The sequence below is a fragment of the Boleophthalmus pectinirostris genome, unplaced genomic scaffold, assembly GCF_026225935.1.
Source record: "Boleophthalmus pectinirostris isolate CB_2022bp ecotype Guang Dong unplaced genomic scaffold, ASM2622593v1 HiC_scaffold_22, whole genome shotgun sequence".
In the NCBI taxonomy this organism is placed as follows: Eukaryota; Metazoa; Chordata; class Actinopteri; order Gobiiformes; family Gobiidae; genus Boleophthalmus; species Boleophthalmus pectinirostris.
In genome coordinates, this window is record NW_026571190.1 from 30,447,929 (window position 1) to 30,466,758 (window position 18,830).

Sequence of the window (18,830 nt, forward strand, 5' to 3'; positions counted from 1 at the left end):
ATTTATTTTTCATAGTGATGTTTTTATTAGAGTAAAGGTATTTGCTTTAGTTCTATTTGCAGCAACACTATTTGCCGTAAGTGACCTGTGATTCATCTTATGTCAATATCACCACCACATATCCTCCTGAGACCCAGCCCATTCATTGTGTCCTTTGTAGTGGACACGGAGTCAACCAGTCTATCTTTAAAGTGTTTTGAGATAGACTCTTAATGAGGGAACTAGGTTGAAAATGGCTCTGCTTGTGTACAAGTCTCTCCATGGGCAAGCTCAAAAGTACATATGTGATATGTGGCCATACCGGCTTGTCAAAGCCTGATCCCATCAGATCTCAGAAGCTATGCAAGGCCAGGCCTGGTTAGTACTTGGATGGGAGACCACTGGGAAAATCAGGCGCCACAGTGGGGCGCCAGTCACAAAACAAAAAAAACAAAACAAAAAAAAAACAAAAAAAGAACAAAACAAAACAAAACAAACAACAACCAAAAAAAAAATCTTTGTTGTGTCCTTAGGTAAGACACTTCACCCACATTGCCTAGTATGAAAGTGTTGTGAGCCTGAGTGATGGTGGTCGGAGGGACAGATGGCACCGACTGGCATGGCTGCAAGCGCTTCCATTTGCCCCAGGGCAGCTGTGGCTACAATAGTAGCTTACCATCACTGGGTATGGAGTGAATGAGTAATGCTCTGTAAAGTGTCTTTGTGACATACACTGAAAAAACGGTCCGAGAGGGGTTGCTCAAATTGCAAAAACAAATTTGACAACAATAACATCACTTTTTTACGTTTCTCTGTCAAGCATGTTTAAATCTTACAAACATCGCTTGATTGTGGCCGATGTGAGACCTGCATGTTTTAATCAGGTTGAGGAAACATGACTTTATTATAATTTCTGGTGAGGCTCGTCCCTCTGGAATTCTCCTCCCCAAAACTTTTGGAGGGAAAATTCAAATGTAACAGGACACAAGACAGTTCCAGGAGCAGAGGACACACAGTGTGGAGCAGGAGGATTATGAGAGCTGATCTGGAGGTGAGACTTTTCAAAGATTTTATTATGTGCTTCTCCGGCCTAGAATGTCGTCATTGTTAAAACATGTTTGTGGAGTTTTATTTGAAATTAGAGTTAATGTAAGGACAGCTTGAAACAAATTGTTTTTGACTGTCCATCTACAAGAGTGTGACAGTTGTACTAAGATTTAAATGTGTTGCTTCCAGAGTCGTCTACAAACAGTGATGTCCAGAGCTCTGCTGGAGCTGTGGGGAAGTTCATGAATGTTATAGTTGATATTTCAGAAAAAAGGAAGATGTTTGAGAACCAACAAAACACAGACCACAGATGAACAAAGTAAGTAAACCAACTAAAATTATTTTAAAATTTTTCAAAATGAACTTCCTATTGAAACTGTTATCGTACTTGTACAAATGATGTGGCATTAGGAGACTTTATACCAGATGCCCTCCCTGTTACTGTGTTTAGAGGAAGAAAAGCAGCACATGGTGAGTTTTGTTTCTGCAGATACAGTTCTAATGTTCTTGTGATTCTGTTCTGGTCCGTTATTGTAGTAATAATTGCTATAAGTGTATTTAAACATGTACAACAGAGTAGATCATCAGAATGTGATCATCATGTGTTAATTCTGTGTCCACAGGCAGAGACCAGAGCTTCTTCACTGGAATAAATCTTCACACTGTCCAGCTTCCAAACTGTGTGTCTCTGTCCCTGTGCTCTCTCTTGTGTGTTTGATTCTGTTTAAGACAATACAGATCTGTAGAAAACTAAAGACTGTTTTTGTATTCTTTTACAGAATTAGATCAATTAAATTAAATTATACATACTTATACATTTCATGATAAGGTACCATAAGATAAATATGCATATTCAGCATGATTTGTTCAAATTTCATCAACATGAAAAAGTGATGTTCATGTTCCGAGAAAAATATGTGTAGAGGGGTTCGAAAAAAGTTTCAAAGCCTAAACATAATTTTATTGCGTGCAACCGCTGTCCATAACTTTTTTACGCAAATCCAGCAACTTTTTTTTTTCAGTGTATGTCTGTGAAAAGCACTATATAAATAAAAGACTTACTTACTTACTTACATGTTAGTGCCATATGAACCATCTCTCACTCTGAGGAGCTCAAGGACCGGTCTCCTGCTGGTGCCCAAAGTTAGGACTAAACACGGGGAGTCACGTTTCAGATTCATCCAGCTAAAACCTGGAACAGTCTTCCTGAAGATGTGAGACAGGTCTCTACTTCTCTCTAAATCCAGGCTCAAAACAGTTCTGTTTCCCTGTGCATATGACTGAAAGGTTTTCATTTTGCACTCTTCTCTCTAATTTATGTAATTAGTCTCTCTCTCTCCCTCTTTTTAATTTTATGATGATTATTTATGTTTTGATTTGTTTTTATTATGATTTTAATGTATTTCCTATTCTGTAAAGCACTTTGAATTACTTTGGTTACAAATTGTGCTCTACAAATAAACTTGTCTTGCCTAGGTTCCTCTGCCTAAATAGGGCGGGGGATTATATGGTACTATCATGTCCAGAATACAAAATGAACTCAATAGGAGTTAGTTTGTGGCTGCATTATGATAAGAAAAAAGAAATTACAAGCAACTGTAGAAGCTTGTCATCAAAAAAGTTGTTTTTGTTAGGTTGTAAATTTCACATGGATTTAACACCAAAATGTCCCCAGTGTCCAATACAGAGGACATGTTACAAAATTAATAATAATAATAAAATGAACAAAATCTAAATGCTAAGGTTTTCATTTACCTCCAAACAGATAGAAAATCACAAAAAAATCTATAAATATATATATATACTGCAATATACTTTTTTTCTTTCGGGTCCCAGGAGGATATGCAGCTTCAGACTAACTTAAACTCAAACTCAGGTCTGTTTTTGAGGAGAAATACTTATGCTTAAAGTGCAAAAGAGTCCATTCTGTGTAATTTAAGACCTTTAAAAGCCAGAATTGTACTGATATTTGGTACTTTTCTACCATATCAAGTCAAAAATAAATACATACTGCAGGACTATGCAAAACACACAGGTAGCACTGACCTTACTGAGAAACAGTTTTGTGTCTTTCCCTCAAATGGAAATTATCACTCTACCTGTAGCATCCCGGTTTCTTTCTTGCATTAATTTTATGATAGCAAGTAAAACAAATCTAAGTTTAAAAAGGTCATATTGTTTACCCAGATTTGTTAAGAAATAATGTCAAGAGTCAATCCTTTTGCTATTCACGTTATTTATGAAGCTGCGCGAGTATCAGAAGTGTTTTGAAAAATACACACAATTTAAGACTGTTGACATTTTAGGTGACTTAAAGGCTCTTATTTCTTACTTACCATATGCGTTATGTGCATCCTAGTTAGTGACCTTGACATGTTTAGAAAAGCTTTTTACATCTTTTAGAGACCAGAGTTGAGTTTTGACATCATGGTAATGTGAATCACAACAATTAGCATGCAAACCACACATTTCTTTATTCTCTGACAAACAAACAAACAAACAAAAAACTCCAACACAACTTTGAATGCTGTCTGTGTAATCCCTCAGTTGCCCAGATATGATCCATCCCAAACAAAAACTTCAAACTGGATAAACGGCTTCTTCAGTTCTGGTCCAATGAGATTTATTTGGTCTTCCGATAATTTACGTTAGGTTCTTTTTTCAGACCAAGAGTTTGTTTAAATACCTGACAGTTTCAACTGCTCACTAGTGGTCTTCCTCAGAGTGGTCACATGATGTTACTGTGACGTGTCGGTCAGCTGATTAATACAGGTTTTGGTGCTGTCTTCCTACTGGTGGAGGCAGGATGATAGCGCCATGTGTAGTCCGACTTTCTCAGGACAGTATCTGAGGTGTGTGAGAGTAAAAAAGCTCCCTCGTCCCCGTTTATAGTCCCATGGGCACTTGGGCCACTTTAATCCAGCAACAGTGTTTGTTTTCCTCTGTCCAGAACATAAAGAGAAGACAAAATTATCAACACACCAGTGAAACCTTAGAGAAAACTCAGGCTATTACTCATTCACCCAAAAGCCAAAATAGAACCGGAGCATAAATGTGATGCCATACATGAAATACCCTGCCTGTCCTGAAATAAACATACATCAGGGAAACAGGGATAGCGTTCAGTACACGAAAAAAGGAACAAAGAACAGAATGCAAGAAGGAAACAGCGAAGGCGTGCACGTGAGCAATACAACACCAAGCAGAACAGGAACAACTCAAATCAGCCTTTTGTGACTACTGTAAAAGAGAGAACCACATTATGGACTGGGACAGAGCAAGCATCACTGGGACAGAGGAAAACAAACACGTCGCTAAATTAAAGAGGCTATGGGATAATATGGAAACGTGCCCACGGGGCTATAAACCGGGACAAGGAGGCGTTTTTATTCTCACACACCTGGGATCTTCCTACCGGTAGAGGCAGGATGACAGCGCCAAAACCTGTATAAACCAGCTGACCGGAAATGTCACAGCAACTTCACGTGATCACTCTGAGGAAGATCGATAGTGAGAAGTCGAAACTGTCAGGTATGAAAACAAACTCTTGGTCTGAAAAAATAACCATATAACATTATTCAGTTCTGGTCAGACGCTGATGGACACTGCCTTATATTTGTCTGAAGGGAGGAGCTAACTACACTGAAACTACTCTAAAACTAACACACCTAAATCCGTGTATCATTCGTTCATTCGTTTTTCAATATAAAACCAAAAATAAGAAAACGAAAAAACAACAGTTTTCTTCGCTATTTGTCTCCAAAACCAAAATGAAAAAAACGGATAACGATTCGTTTTTTCAGTTATCGATTTTGTGTTTAAATGAAGAATGGAAAAAACGGATAACGGCCATTTCCCGTTTACGTGACTTCCGTGACTGCGATGCCGGACTTTTGCACCGCATACAGACTGAATCAGGACGGATCCAGGTCCAAGACCAGACCGAGACCAGAGCGGGACTGAGACCGGGACAGAGCTGCTCTGGTCCTCCGCGCTCAAGAACCGCGGCTGGTTCCGAGGTGGTGCAAAGCCTCCGACTGACGCATTCACACCAATGAAAATGAATCGAACTAAGAGCTTTTGGTTCAAATGGACCAGGTCCGGGACCAGACCGGGACCAGACCGGAGGCTCAGAGCCCACGGCAGGGCCGGAGCTCGAAGCTGAGGCTCGGACCCCGTGGAGGCTCAGAGTCAAAGCTCGGAGTCCGACCTGGTCCCGCTCTGGTCCCTGTCTGGTCCCGGTCTCAGTCCCGCCCTGGTCTCGGTCTGGTCTCGGACCTGGATCAGTCCCGGTTCAGTCCGTATGCGGTGCAAAAGTCCGGCATCGCAGTCACGGAAGTCACGTAAACGGGAAACGGCCGTTATCCGTTTTTTCCATTCTTCATTTAAACACAAAATCGAAAACTGAAAAAACGAATCGTTATCCGTTTTTTCATTTTGGTTTTGGAGATAAATAACAAAGAAAACTGTTGTTTTTTCGTTTTCTTATTTTTGGTTTTATATTGAAAAACGAATGAACGAATGATACACGGATTCACCTACTTGTTTACAGTTCCTGTTTGTTAGGTAGGTCTAATGAACTGCAGTAAGTGTGAAATGTGCCTGAGTCATATTTAGCATAATCATTCAGACCTCTGATGGATGCTCTAACGCCATTAGCATACTGTTTACTGTTTTCCCAGTTTTGATTTGGGTCTGAGGATGGAGTTATGAAAGAGAGATAAACAATATCGCTGAACAGAAATGGAAAGCTTTGACATCATTTATCTGACTTCACTCTCAAACAGTTGACATAATTGAATTTTTCATTTGCAACTGTGAATGTTATTAAAATGATTCTTATGCTTGGTGAAATTATGACACTCATTCAGCATTTCTGTTTTTATTTGGGTGCAATATATGATGGCATCTTGAAGTCTTCCTTGAAAACATTCTTCGATAGTCCAGCAGACAAGTTATATACCACTGATGTGTTCATAGTGACATAGCATGTGCCTGAGTCTGAGTCACATGCTTCCACATGAGAAGAGAAGGACAACTATATCAGCAGATACATCTCTAACCTCTAACAAGCTGCTCTCACTAAAAGCTCACAAAAAAATCTGTAAAATCAACATCTGGACTAGTGATGAAAGATGTTTTATATAAACAGAAAAGAAAATAATCAGCTACTCATATTTCTCTGGAATAATGTAAAGCAATAACATCAAAAGAGATAAGCAGGTGGTGTATTTGTTACCAAAAATGCACAGTGCAGTGGCGCTTTTGCCGCTTATCTTTTTTACATTTATATTTAAATTACACAATGTAACAACAGGTACATTCAGTACTTCTTATGAACCTATAGCTGTGAGAGCTGGTAAAAAAAAACACACGCAAAAAAAAAAAAAAAAAAACATAACAAAACAAATATGGTCAATACATTCTCACAAAAAAATGTATTTTTTCACTTTTTTCACAAACAACATTTATTTAAAGATGTGCAGTGATTCAGATGGAGAGTCCTCTTTGCGTACATGGAGATGGTACTGCTTTGCCTATGCCCCACAATGTGCCACAGTATGGCATTAAACTTGCCTATTCATGATGACAACATGAGTCCAAATTACAGGCTAGACCCGGAGAGGTAACACCACTAAGATGCATGTTTTTCCAATGTACTTATAATCAATTAAAATGCCCATTATAGAACAATGGATGCAGTAGCATCAATAACATCTCCATGATGGGGACACCTTGCAGTGCACTTTTTGTCTGCTATCAAACGTTTTTTGTTTTTGTTTTTATTTTTATATTCACACTTTAATTAAACATTTTAACAACAGTTACATTCAGTAGTTCTTTTTATTTTAAAGCACATAGGTGTGTCTATATATTATGAAGCTATAGCTGTTCATGCAGGCTGTTCAGCCATAAATCATTGTTGACAGGATCTCACTGTGCGCAATACAGCTCAGCTCATTTAGTCAAAAACATATCTTTTACAAAGCAGTTTCTGAAACGAAACACCAGAAAGAATTCAAACGTCCAACTGCACATACATTTTTTTCTTGACACAACTTTTACATTTATGAAAAAAAAAAAAAACTTCCATGCTGCAATCATTTGCATTCAGATTTTTGTATGAACACACTGTGTTGTCCTTTGTACCTTTGTACATTCTTCAAGCTCTGTACTTTATGTATGAAATAAAGGAAATCAATACTGAACTGTGATCACTGCCACAGGGACCCGTGAGTGAACAAAAGACATCATAAAAATGTTCAGATGAAAATACAGCATAGAAACATATATATATATAATATATATATATATATATATATATATATATATATATATATATATATATATATATATATATATATATATATATAGATATATATAGATATAGATATAGATATAGATATATATATAGATATATATATATATACATAGTATATTACGATTCCTGCAGGGTATCTGATCACCCCGACAGATGAGGTGCTCAGAGAATGTCTCAGACAGTGGGGTCCAGAGGAAGAGGTGCTGGAGGGACCATCATGGCAGGACAAACCCCTACATGGGGCGTACCACCGGAACATAACTGAAGTGGCTGATATCAAGAAATCCTACCAATGGCTTGAGAGGGCTGGTCTGAAGGACAGCACAGAGGCACTGATCCTGGCTGCTCAGGAGCAGGCCCTGGGCACTCGAGCAATAGAGGCCCAGATCTACCACACCAGACAAGACCCACGGTGTAGACTGTGCAAAGAGGCTCCTGAGACAGTCCAGCACATAACTGCAGGGTGTAAGATGCTGGCAGGGAAAGCATACATGGAGCGACATAACCAAGTGGTGGGCATAATGTACAGAAACATCTGTGCAGAGTACGGGCTGGAAACCCCAGGATCAAGGTGGGAAACACCTCCAAAGGTTGTGGAGAATGACCGAGCCAAGATCCTGTGGGACTTCCAGATACAGACTGACAGGATGGTGATGGCGAACCAACCAGACATAGTGGTGGTGGATAAGAAACAGAGCAGAGCCGTGGTGGTGGACATCGCAATACCAAGCGATGGTAATATCAGGAAAAAGGAACACTAGAAACTACAGAAATACCAGGGGCTCAAGGAGGAGCTGGAGAGAGCCTGGAAAGTAAAGGCATATATATATATATATATATATATATATATATATATATATATATATATATATATATATATATATATATATATATATATATATATATATATATATATATATATATATACACGTATTTAGATTTTTAGAAGTTAAGTTGTAAGTTTGTGTGAACATTTGTGTGCATAAAATCGAACACTTTATGGTCTTGGCTCTTTCTCAGAGCTAAGACCATGAACACCATAATAATAGTTGTCCAGTTCATCTAAAAAAAATCTGTTATTTTGGATCTCACTGGATATTTGAGTTTTTTGTTGTTTTACCCAAATAACTTTCTTAAAGTCTTCTTGACAAAAGGGTAATTACTCTTCTGGAAAGAAACACTCTCTACTGGCATCACCACATCCAACAACAATGAAAACACATGGCTCTATAAATTGGGTTTCTGCAGCCAGCTGACAGCTACAATGGGCTCCACAGAGAGCACATCTGTTCGGCCTGGGAGCACCTCCCTGGCGCTGAACACCACGTGCGTTTCCTTGGCATTGTGGGAGTGGCTTGTGGAGGCGTGGCTTTGCTGTAAGGAGCTGTGAGCTGCGTGGGACTGCACCGCTCTGGACCTGGACGAGTCATTATCGGGCCAGGCTGTTCTACGACAAGGGGGAATTATCTCCACCGGGCGACTCTCCGGCTCCAGCCCCACCACCGGCCTCCTGCGTTTACACATATCCAAAAGCAACTGCAGCTCCTGACGAAATGTGGGGTTTAAACAACAGTAGATGAATGGATTGTAGCAGGTGGAGCTCATTGCTAGCCAGTGAAAACAGAAATATAACACGTTGGATGACTGGATAGCCTGGCTGGACAAAAGCACCACATAGCAGTTAAGAGGAAACCAGCAGACTGCAAACACTCCCACCACTAGGAGCAGCATAGCGAGGGTCCGTCTCCTCTTTTTCCTCTGGGTGGCGTGCTGAGCAGTGGTCGTGTCACCAATTGCATTATGGCGCCAAAGACGTCTCGCCACGGTGGTGTAGGAGATGGTGATGATGAGGAGAGGGAGCATGTACAAGAGCACGAAGGTCAAAAGGTCAATGTACTGCCAGTAAACATCTGAAGGCTCTGGGAAATCTGGCACACACAGACTGCGCTCCTTTTCTTCACTAAAAACACAGAAAACAACAGCAGTTTAGAAAAATACTAAACAAATAAAGAAGTCTAACACAGTTTGCCTCTTGGTAACTATCTTAAATAACATAATTTAAACCAATTAATCGACTTAGAAGTGGACAGCAATTTTCTGCAGTGCACAATGAGTGTAACTGAATTGATCATCAACTTGAATTGATCATCCCTTGACCATACACACAGGAAAATTTGTATTATTATTTTTTTTTATTATAAGTCTGGTATGTGAGTAATTTTTCCATCACAATTCATCAGTAATCTTTGTTAACTCTAAATTGATTTATTTTGTACAATGCTTATAGAATAAACACAGTCTGCCAGTCTCCACTCAGTCTCTCTGCTCCACTCATAGTCTCAAAAGACGTCCTGTTTTATAGCTAGTTGCTTTTTGTATGATTGTTGAACCATCTGCTCAAAGTTACAAAACAACTGCATGTTTAAAACTGTAATAAAAGTAAAAATACACAAAAATAAAATAAATTAATTTTTAAAAACCTTTTTGCCTGTGGTCCTGGTCAGTCTGTTTAATGAATAATTTCTGAAGAAAAAGAGAATCTTGACATTGACATCTATCCCTTGGCTCCCAAAATAAATTTCCCATTAATTTTTCCCATAGACTGTACGAAAAAAAAAAAAAAAAAAGAAGACAGAAAAAATTAAAAAAGAAAAAAAAATAGTTTGCAATACTCTAATATAATCTAGTGGTCTCAATACCTATTTTTATTTTTATTTTTAATCTGTTTCCGAAACTTTATAAGTTGCTAAATCATAAAAACATTTTACAAAGTTATGTTTTTTAAATGTGATTTTTGGACTTAAAACAGTCATGTTAAGGATAGTAGTTATGCCTTTGTGTCTATGGGGAAAATTAATGGCAAATGTACTTCTGGAACCGGAGCGTGCAGTTGCTGTTGGGCAGGCTCAGGAGCTCCATTTTCATTGGTTATTTATAGCAAAAGAGAAATTCAATTCTGTCAACTGGACAAAAGTTTCTTGACTAAATACATTCCGCATCTCATCTAAGATGGGGGATTTTGCAAACATTGGTTGTTTATGTTTTTATCAGTCAATATAAGCACTTCACTCATGTCGTATGAATGTAATAACCCATCTTTACATATCACCACGGAGATCCCACCAGCCTTTTTGTCTTTTGGTACGGTCTTGCTCTTTTACCCTTTTCTTTGTGACCATGAACTTCACTGATGTGAGAAAAATTGACTTGTATAAACTGTGATGACAAAGGGGTGAAATGAAGTACAACAATGGAAGTCTTAAAATGCATATTTCAAGCACAAACTAATTTAAAGAATAAATCCATGATCATTCAACAATGAACTCGGGTCCCTCATGTCCTTTTGTTTGTCAAATTTATTTTGTTACAGTTAAAGTAAAAGAAATACCCAACCAACCACTTTGCCGCAGACTGAACATCTGACATACTTGCCTCCTGTGGTGCTTGTTAAATATAAAGGTACATATGAAATACCATCACAAGCACAAAACCACTTTGCCACTTCAGATTTGTTGAGCTGCTGTCAGCCACACTCACCACTTTCACAATACTTTTCACGGTTGCGTAACAGACCTTGTATTGATTGTACCTTCTTGAATGTCAACAAGTGGCTCTGTGTGTGGCCATGATGGGTTAAATTGATGTGTTCCTCTCTTTACACACATACATAAGGTGATAAACTTAGTGGTGGATGAAGTACTCAACTTTATTACTTAAGTAAAAGTGCAGATACTTGGGCAAAGAATTAAGTAAAAGTATCATATGATTAAAAAATCTACTTAAGTAAAAGTATTAAAGTACCTGTTTAAAAATGTACTTAAAGAGTAAAAATTTAAAGTATTTTGCAGAGAGTTTCAGAACAATTATACAATGAAATGTAATGATTTTGATAATGAGTGATTCAATTGATTTCCTAAGTTTTCTAGTTGTTTTGGTGAATTTGTGTATCTGGTTTGCTCAAAGTTGGGACATTAACTTGTCTCAGCCTTTTCAGCAGGTCTCAAACCATAAAAAAAGTACTTTTTACTTTTCAGTCCAGACCTAAAATATAGTGAAGTAGAAAGTATAGATACATGCTCTCAAATGTAGTGAGAAGTAAAAGTAAAAAGTATCCACTGTAAAATGTAATTAAATAAAGTACAAATATGTAAAAACTGTACTTAAGTATTGTACTTTTGTATACTTCATTACCTTCCACCACTAGACATACTGCACAGACATTAAAGCTGCACTGTGCATCTTTTCTGGTGCAAGGTCTGTCAAATGCTTTTCTCTATGGAGATGTTATTGCTTTGTCTGGAATGTTTCACAGTATGGCATTAAAACTTTCTATCTTCGTGGAGACCAAACCAGACCAAGTTACAGGTCAGATCTGTCAGAATGTCTGTTTTTCTAGGTATTTTTGAGCCATAAAACCACCTGTAATTGATTAAATGTAAAGTAGGTGTGTTTACTCTCATTAAACATTCCTGGCAGAGAAATTACATATCCATGGAAACAAGCAGGTGATGGATCCTCCACCGTAAAAGTTACACAGTGCACCTTTAAGTGGTTTACCTGTAAGTAAAGGTCAGGAGTTGTTGGTAGATGGCGTGTGGAAGCGAGAAGCAGCTTCCCATTATCCAGATGACGGCCACCCAGCAGCCCCCCTGTGTCAGAGACATCCGCGGACGAAGAGGGTGCAGAATCACCTGAGGTACAGAACATAACAGGTTAATGTTCATATTTTCAAAACCAGGTCGTTTTCGTGAACAGTGGTGGGGCTTGTTTCCATGGATATGTCATTGCTCTGTCTGGAATGTTCCACAGTATGACATTAAACAACAGCTCTTTTTTACATTTATCCATTTACAGGTGGTTTTATGGCTTGTACAAAAACAGGTATTCTGACTGAGTGGGGTCGCCTCTCCACAGATCTGAGCTGTAACTTGGTCTGGTATGGTTTAATGTCATACTGTGACACATTCCAGACAAAGCAATAATGTCTCTCTGGAGAAAAGAGACCTCCACCAGAAAAGTTACACCATGCACCTTTAAGTAAAAGTACAGACATCAGAACAAAGAAATACTCATGTAAAAGTAAAAGTATCACACGAAAAAATCTACATAAGTAAAATATTAAAGTACCTCTTTAAAAATGTCCGTAAGGAGTAAAAATTTAAAGTATTTCCTGCAGTTTTTGTGATCAAATAAAGCTTCAATGTTAACTGTTTAAAAAATTTTTGTTTGCTCAAATTACAATTGTGTTAAAAATAAACCTTTTCAGCAGGTCTCATACAATAATAAAAAATAATTTTACTTTTCAGTCCTGTTAACAAATGTAGTTCAGCAGAAAGTCCAGATACCTGCTCTCAAATGTAGTGAAGTAAAAGTAAAAAGTAACCATCTAAATGTACTTCAGTAAAGTGCAAAATGTATACTAAAGTAGAGCACTTTACTACTTTTACTTTGTTATGTTCCACCACTGTTTGTGAATAATGTGTAATGACCATACACTATTTTATCTAAAATCTAGCACAGTTGCTATAACAATTAACAATTCAAAACAAAATATTATTGATTCAAGTGGTAAAGGTACTTAAAATAAGATCTAGGAAGATGAAACCCATGAATATCAATACTAAGCCAAAATATGTGATCAAATGTAGAAATGTTTTGCACTCTGCATGGAAGAGAGTCCACCGCCTGCTTGTCTCCATGGAGGTTAAATTTATCTATCGCCATGGAGACCAAGTGCTACTGTCACTTTAGAGAGGTATGCCCCCCTTGAAAAACAACAAAACAAAACACTAGTATTAAAAAAAAATGCTAGATAGAGATTTTAATGCACTTCTAGAACATTTCAGGCAAAGCTATAACATCTCCACTCCACCCTGCTTTACACATAATCTGACAATAATACATACCATTAGAGATTACATATTGTACCTGTGGCTCATTATGTTATTATTTACACATTTGAAATTGCAGTATTCATGTAAAATAACTTAATTAAAGAATTAGTCCGCAGACCTTGCCCATTGGGAACTAATGTCGCCGTAACCATCATCACAAACAGAGTCGTGTTATGGATTTGTCGAGCCCGGTGTGTAAATGGCTCATATCTCTCGCACGCCACAGAAAGTCAGCCTCTGTGGTCTAAGTAAAATGTAAAGCTCTTATGTTGCTTCTTATGTGGAGATGTGAATTTACGCACTCATCCGCTCTAAGGGAAAGCAGTGAGAGGTTTGTCTATCTGCGACACACACGGACAGCTTCTTGTGTCTCCATTTGAGTCAATGCAAACTGGACATGTCAGTTTGGGGAAGCACCACCTCAGACATATGAGCTGACACTTTGCCCGCTTTGCATCATAGATATCACAGGTTTAATAAAATTATACGCACTCAAAAGAAAAACAACATACAGGATTTATAATGAAATATTAGTTTTTTTAAAGTTGGGTCCTTGCAAGGCCACGCCCACATCCCCACATGCTGACATATCACCACCAACAGATCCTTAATGCCAACAACTCATGTGGATATCTGCCCATCACGCTAGCGAGCAGTGGATTTGTGTTCATTTGTACAAAAATTACTACATGATGCTGTTGAATGCTGCACCTCTCACTGATGAGAAAATAAAATTGTAGAATGAAGTTAGTCCAGAGCTGTGGGCGTAAGCCGCTGGAGGTGAACACAGGGCATGATCAGCAATTTGGTGTCTTGAAAATAAGTTAATTAAACGTTACTCAAACCTGCACGAATCGCTCCAAATACAATGTCAAGAGGGTAAACGAAAAGGGGATTATTAAAAAACTCTGAAAAGTTGATTTTGCATAATACAGTAGGTGTCCTTTAAAATGTAAAAATTTTGAGCGGCGCAATGAACACAGCTGGTTTGTGGGAAGTTGAATCAAGAGCAAACTCACTTAACTCAATTATGTTACCCTGTGAACACCTTGTGGGGCTCCCCTTGTTAGGTTAATTATGGTGTTACAGAGAACAAAGGCGGTTTAGTTGTTCTGTTTTGAGTGATGTGAAAAAAACTTTCTTTCATCTGCTCTATAGAGTCTAAATCAGGAAATTGCACTGAGCTGTGATTAGCACCATGTGGAGACAGAATGTTCCCAATAGTGACAAAGACCTGGATGAGAGCGAAGGGAGTGACAGATGTCATATTGTGTACTGTGTAGTGATGCTGAAAGCATGTTCCTCACCTCCAAAGCTTCCTTCATATTCATATGAGACTGGCAAATGATCCCACTGACTGCAGACAAATACAGGGCTAGAGTCACGAAGGTCTCCATTCATTTATTCCCATCACAACAGCAGCTGTGTCAAATACAGCAGTCTACAGGTTGTAAATAATATGAAGCCAGGATGACTCTTTGAACACCTAGACTACAATATATAAAACATTATGCATCAAATTAGTTAAAATGAATTCATAAAATAATAACATAACATTTGCTCAAACCATAGAAATAACTATAAGGGAATGCTCAATCAAAATCAAACAGACTCTCACTATAATAATCATTAATCAATCACAGCTTTTGTGGTCAAAATAAGTCTGCAGCAGGCTGTTGTTTTATTGTCTGACAATCAGGAGAGCGTGCTTGGCCTACTAGTTGTTATTAGCATTTATCATGATGGTAAAACTTTGCTTTGGCCTCTGAAGTTGTGAAAAGCAACTGAATAATTAGGATGCTCACAAGGCATAAGGTAAGTGAGGAAGAACCAGCAGTGTCTGACGTGTTTGTGAGAGCTGTCACCACAGAACAAACGCGCACTTTTTATAATAATGAAGTGACACTGAGGGGTTTGACATTTACTTTTCCAAACAGGCATTGCCACACACCAGTTACACAACCCTGTTTATAACATGTTGTTTTTTTTTTTTTTTTTTCCCCCAGTGAGTGCAGCATTTCAAGACTAAAGCTAAGGCTGCTTCATGGCTTTTCATAATGTCACAGTCTCTTTCTTATTATCCATTTATTCATCTATTCTACACAGCAAAAACTGCAGGGTTGAAAAAAAAGTGTTATTTAACTATTTAAAAGTTAAATGGGGGATTGAGTTGATATGGTTGACATCAATTCAACTTCCCTCAATGTTAATTTGCCACCTAAAACCCACCAATTTAAACTCCCACAAGAGAAGACCAGTTTGAACTAATTTTGTACATAATTTCATCTTAAACAAACTAAAATAAAGTGTAAAAATAAAACACCTGTGTTATTTATCTAATCAGGATAACCCTACACAGTGTCACTACTACTCTCAAAATGTTAATATAACTCTTGATTTCGGGGTTAAACTGTTAAGGAATTACTGGTCGGACCCAAATATGCAGTAGGATGAACACGTAGTGCTTGTGGGAGTTTGAGGCGAACGGAAACAGGATTTATCACCCTTTCAATTTCAAACGGCCCAATGAAGCGGGGTGACAGTTTCTTGGAGTCAGCTTTTAAAGGGATGTGTTTTGAAGATAACCAAACTTTCTGACCTGGGGTGTACTTCGGTGAAGGGCGGCGATGACGGACAGCCTTATTTTGAGATGAAGTCCGCAACAGTGCCTTCCTGGTCTCCTTCCAGATCTTACGACACTTCCGCATGTGGGCTTGGATGGAGGGTACAGTAACTTCAACCTCGTCCATGGACAAGAGAGGAGGTTGATAGCCAATGGAGCACTGAAAAGGGGAGAGACCAGTGGCAGAGGAGGTTAAAGAGTTATGTGCGTACTCTACCCAAGGTAGGTGTGAACTCCAGGAGGCAGGGTTGTGACTGGCCACACAGCGAAGGGCAGATTCCAGGTCTTGATTGGTTCTTTCGGTTTGACCATTAGTCTGTGGATGGAAACCAGAGGAGAGGCTGACGGTGGTACCCAGAGATTGATAAAACGCCTTCCAAACCTGGGAGATGAATTGAGGACCCCGGTCAGAGACAATGTCAGTAGGGATGCCATGCAGGCGGAATACGTGCTGTACCATGAGGTCGGCAGTCTCTCGAGCTGAGGGCAGTTTAGGGAGGGCCACAAAATGAGCTGCTTTAGAAAATCTGTCTACAATGGTTAAGATGACAGATTGACCGTTAGAGAGGGGTAGTCCGGTTACAAAATCCACTGCGATGTGTGACCAGGGATGATGTGTGAGATGATTTATTCTGAGAACAGACGGTGCAAGCAGATACAAAGCTACGAGTATCAGCGTCCATAGTTGGCCACCAAAAATGACGCTTGAGGCTGGACAAAGTGTGCTGTACCCCAGGATGACAGGCAAAAAAGGAGTTATGGGACCACTGCAAGACCTCACTGCGTTCAGCGGATGGGACATAGAGTCTGTTGGGTGGTCCACCTCCTGGATCGGGCTCTGTTTCCTGCGCCTTTTTCACATTTACTTCTACCTGCCAACAGAGAGCTCCAAGAACACAATTAACAGGAACAATGGTCTCAGGATCAGACTGCTCAGAAGGGTCAAACTGGCGAGAGAGTGCATCAGGTTTTATATTCTTGGAACCAGGGCGGTACGTAATGGAGAACTTGAACCTCCCAAAAAACAAAGCCCACCTGGCTTGGCGTGAGTTCAGCCTCTTAGCAGACTGGATGTAGGCCAAATTCTTGTGATCAGTCCATACAATAAAAGGCTGCTCTGCTCCTTCCAGCCAATGTCTCCACTCTTCAAGTGCGAGTTTGATCGCTAAGAGTTCCCTGTTGCCGACATCATAGTTGCGTTCAGCAGGAGCTAGCCGCCTGGAAAAGAAAGCACAAGGGTGGAGTCGAAAATCTGAGTCGGAGCGCTGGGAGAGAACAGCTCCGACTCCCACATCTGAGGCATCAACCTCAACAATAAACTGCTTTGATGGGTCAGGTTGAATCAGGACCGGCGCTGTAGTGAATAGCCTCTTAAGCTTATTGAAAGCATAGTCTGCCTCCGGAGTCCATTGGAATGGGTGTTTCGTGGAAGTTAGATGGGTGAGAGGAAGTGCGACCTTGCTGTAATCTTGCATGAATCTCCTGTAAAAGTTGGCAAAGCCAAGAAACCGTTGTAGTTGTTTGCGATTACTGGGAGGGGGCCACTCTGAGACTGCCTTGATCTTCATAGGGTCAGCCTTAACTTGTCCACCTTCAATTACAAAACCCAGAAAAGAGACAGAACTGGCAACTCACATTTCTGACTCTTCACAAATATTTTATTTTCTAGAAGCCTTTGTAGGACTTGGCGGACATGTTGGCGATGTTCCAATGGGTCTCTGGAAAATATTTAGAATATCGTCCAGGTAGACAAAAACAAAGCGGTAAGAAAGTCCCAAAGGACATCGTTTACCAGAGCTTGAAACATGGCTGGAGCGTTTGTGAGTCCAAATGGCATGACGCAGTATTCAAAATGCCCCAGAGGTGTGTTGAAGGCCGTCTTCCATTCGTCTCCTTCTCTGATGCGGACAGGATGGTATGCATTGCGCAAATCCAGCTTAGTGAAAATGGTGGCACCCTGCAAAGGCTCAAAGGCAGAGGAGATAAGGGGCAAAGGATACTTGTTTTTTACAGTAATATTGTTCAAACCTCTGTAGTCAATGCATGGTCGTAAAGTCTGGTCCTTCTTGGCGACAAAGAAGAAACCAGCCCCCACAGGGGATGAAGATGGACGGATGATACCTGCAGCTAGAGAGTCTCTGATGTACGTTTCCATGGCCTCTCTATCAGGTCGGGATAGGTTGTACAGGTGAGCAGGTGGAAGATGAGCTCCGGGAACAAGGTCTATGGCACAGTCATAGGGCCTGTGTGGTGGTAAGGATAGTGCTTTCTCCTTACTGAAGACCTCCCCTAAGTCATGGTATTGTGGTGGAACTGAGTTTAAATCCGGAGTAAACAGGAACTTTAGTCCTGTGTTACTCAATTAACATTTCCAAAAAATGTTAAATTAGCTATAGAGCAGATTGGACTCATAAAATCTAAGCAAATGTTAAAACTGATTCTGTGAGAGGCAATTTTAACACTCCACTTTTTGCTGTATAGGGTGACCAGATGTCTCTATTTACCCTGGACAGTCCCAGGTTTAAACCCTATGTCCACTGTCTTGGCAGCTTTATCCAAATCTATTCATCTGTCTATCCTAATTCTTTCAGACTTGACTCTTGTCATTATGATTAAAACTGAATTACTGAACAGGTAATGTTCAATTTATACTGTACCTATTTGTTGTTCTTTTATTGTCCCTGCATAAGGAGTGCAAATGGAATATTGAATCAGACTTTGGATTGCCAGATACAATGGCTAAATCCAACTAGGGCTGGTGCCTTCAATACATGGCAGCTAAACAAAGTAAAACACACTACTCTCAATAAGTTAGGGATATTGTGAGAGAGTCAGTGAATGTCATACATATACGGTGTTTGTTTCACTTCAGAAATTTTTGGGATAGGGAGACAATTGTACTGGAGTGCTAGACACACCTCATTTTGTGTTTTCCACGTAATCGAGGAGAAAATTCAGTTTGTTG

The 18,830-nt window shown here is 39.4% G+C and overlaps 1 protein-coding gene and 1 pseudogene across 1 annotated transcript in view; one reads left to right on the forward strand and one right to left on the reverse strand.

Annotated features, from left to right (window-relative positions):
* Positions 1–287: 287 nt before the first annotated feature.
* On the forward strand, positions 288–405 carry LOC129410468 (5S ribosomal RNA; annotated as a pseudogene).
* Positions 406–8,575: 8,170 nt separating this feature from the next.
* Positions 8,576–18,830, reverse strand: part of gpr83 (G protein-coupled receptor 83) — a 45,405-nt gene continuing 35,150 nt past the window's right edge. The window contains exons 3-4 of the mRNA XM_055158491.1: positions 11,906–12,039; positions 8,576–9,308 (exon numbers count right to left, since the gene is read on the reverse strand). Coding sequence (XP_055014466.1) covers positions 8,576–9,308; positions 11,906–12,039 — 867 coding nt within the window. The remainder of the gene's footprint in view (positions 9,309–11,905; positions 12,040–18,830) is intronic.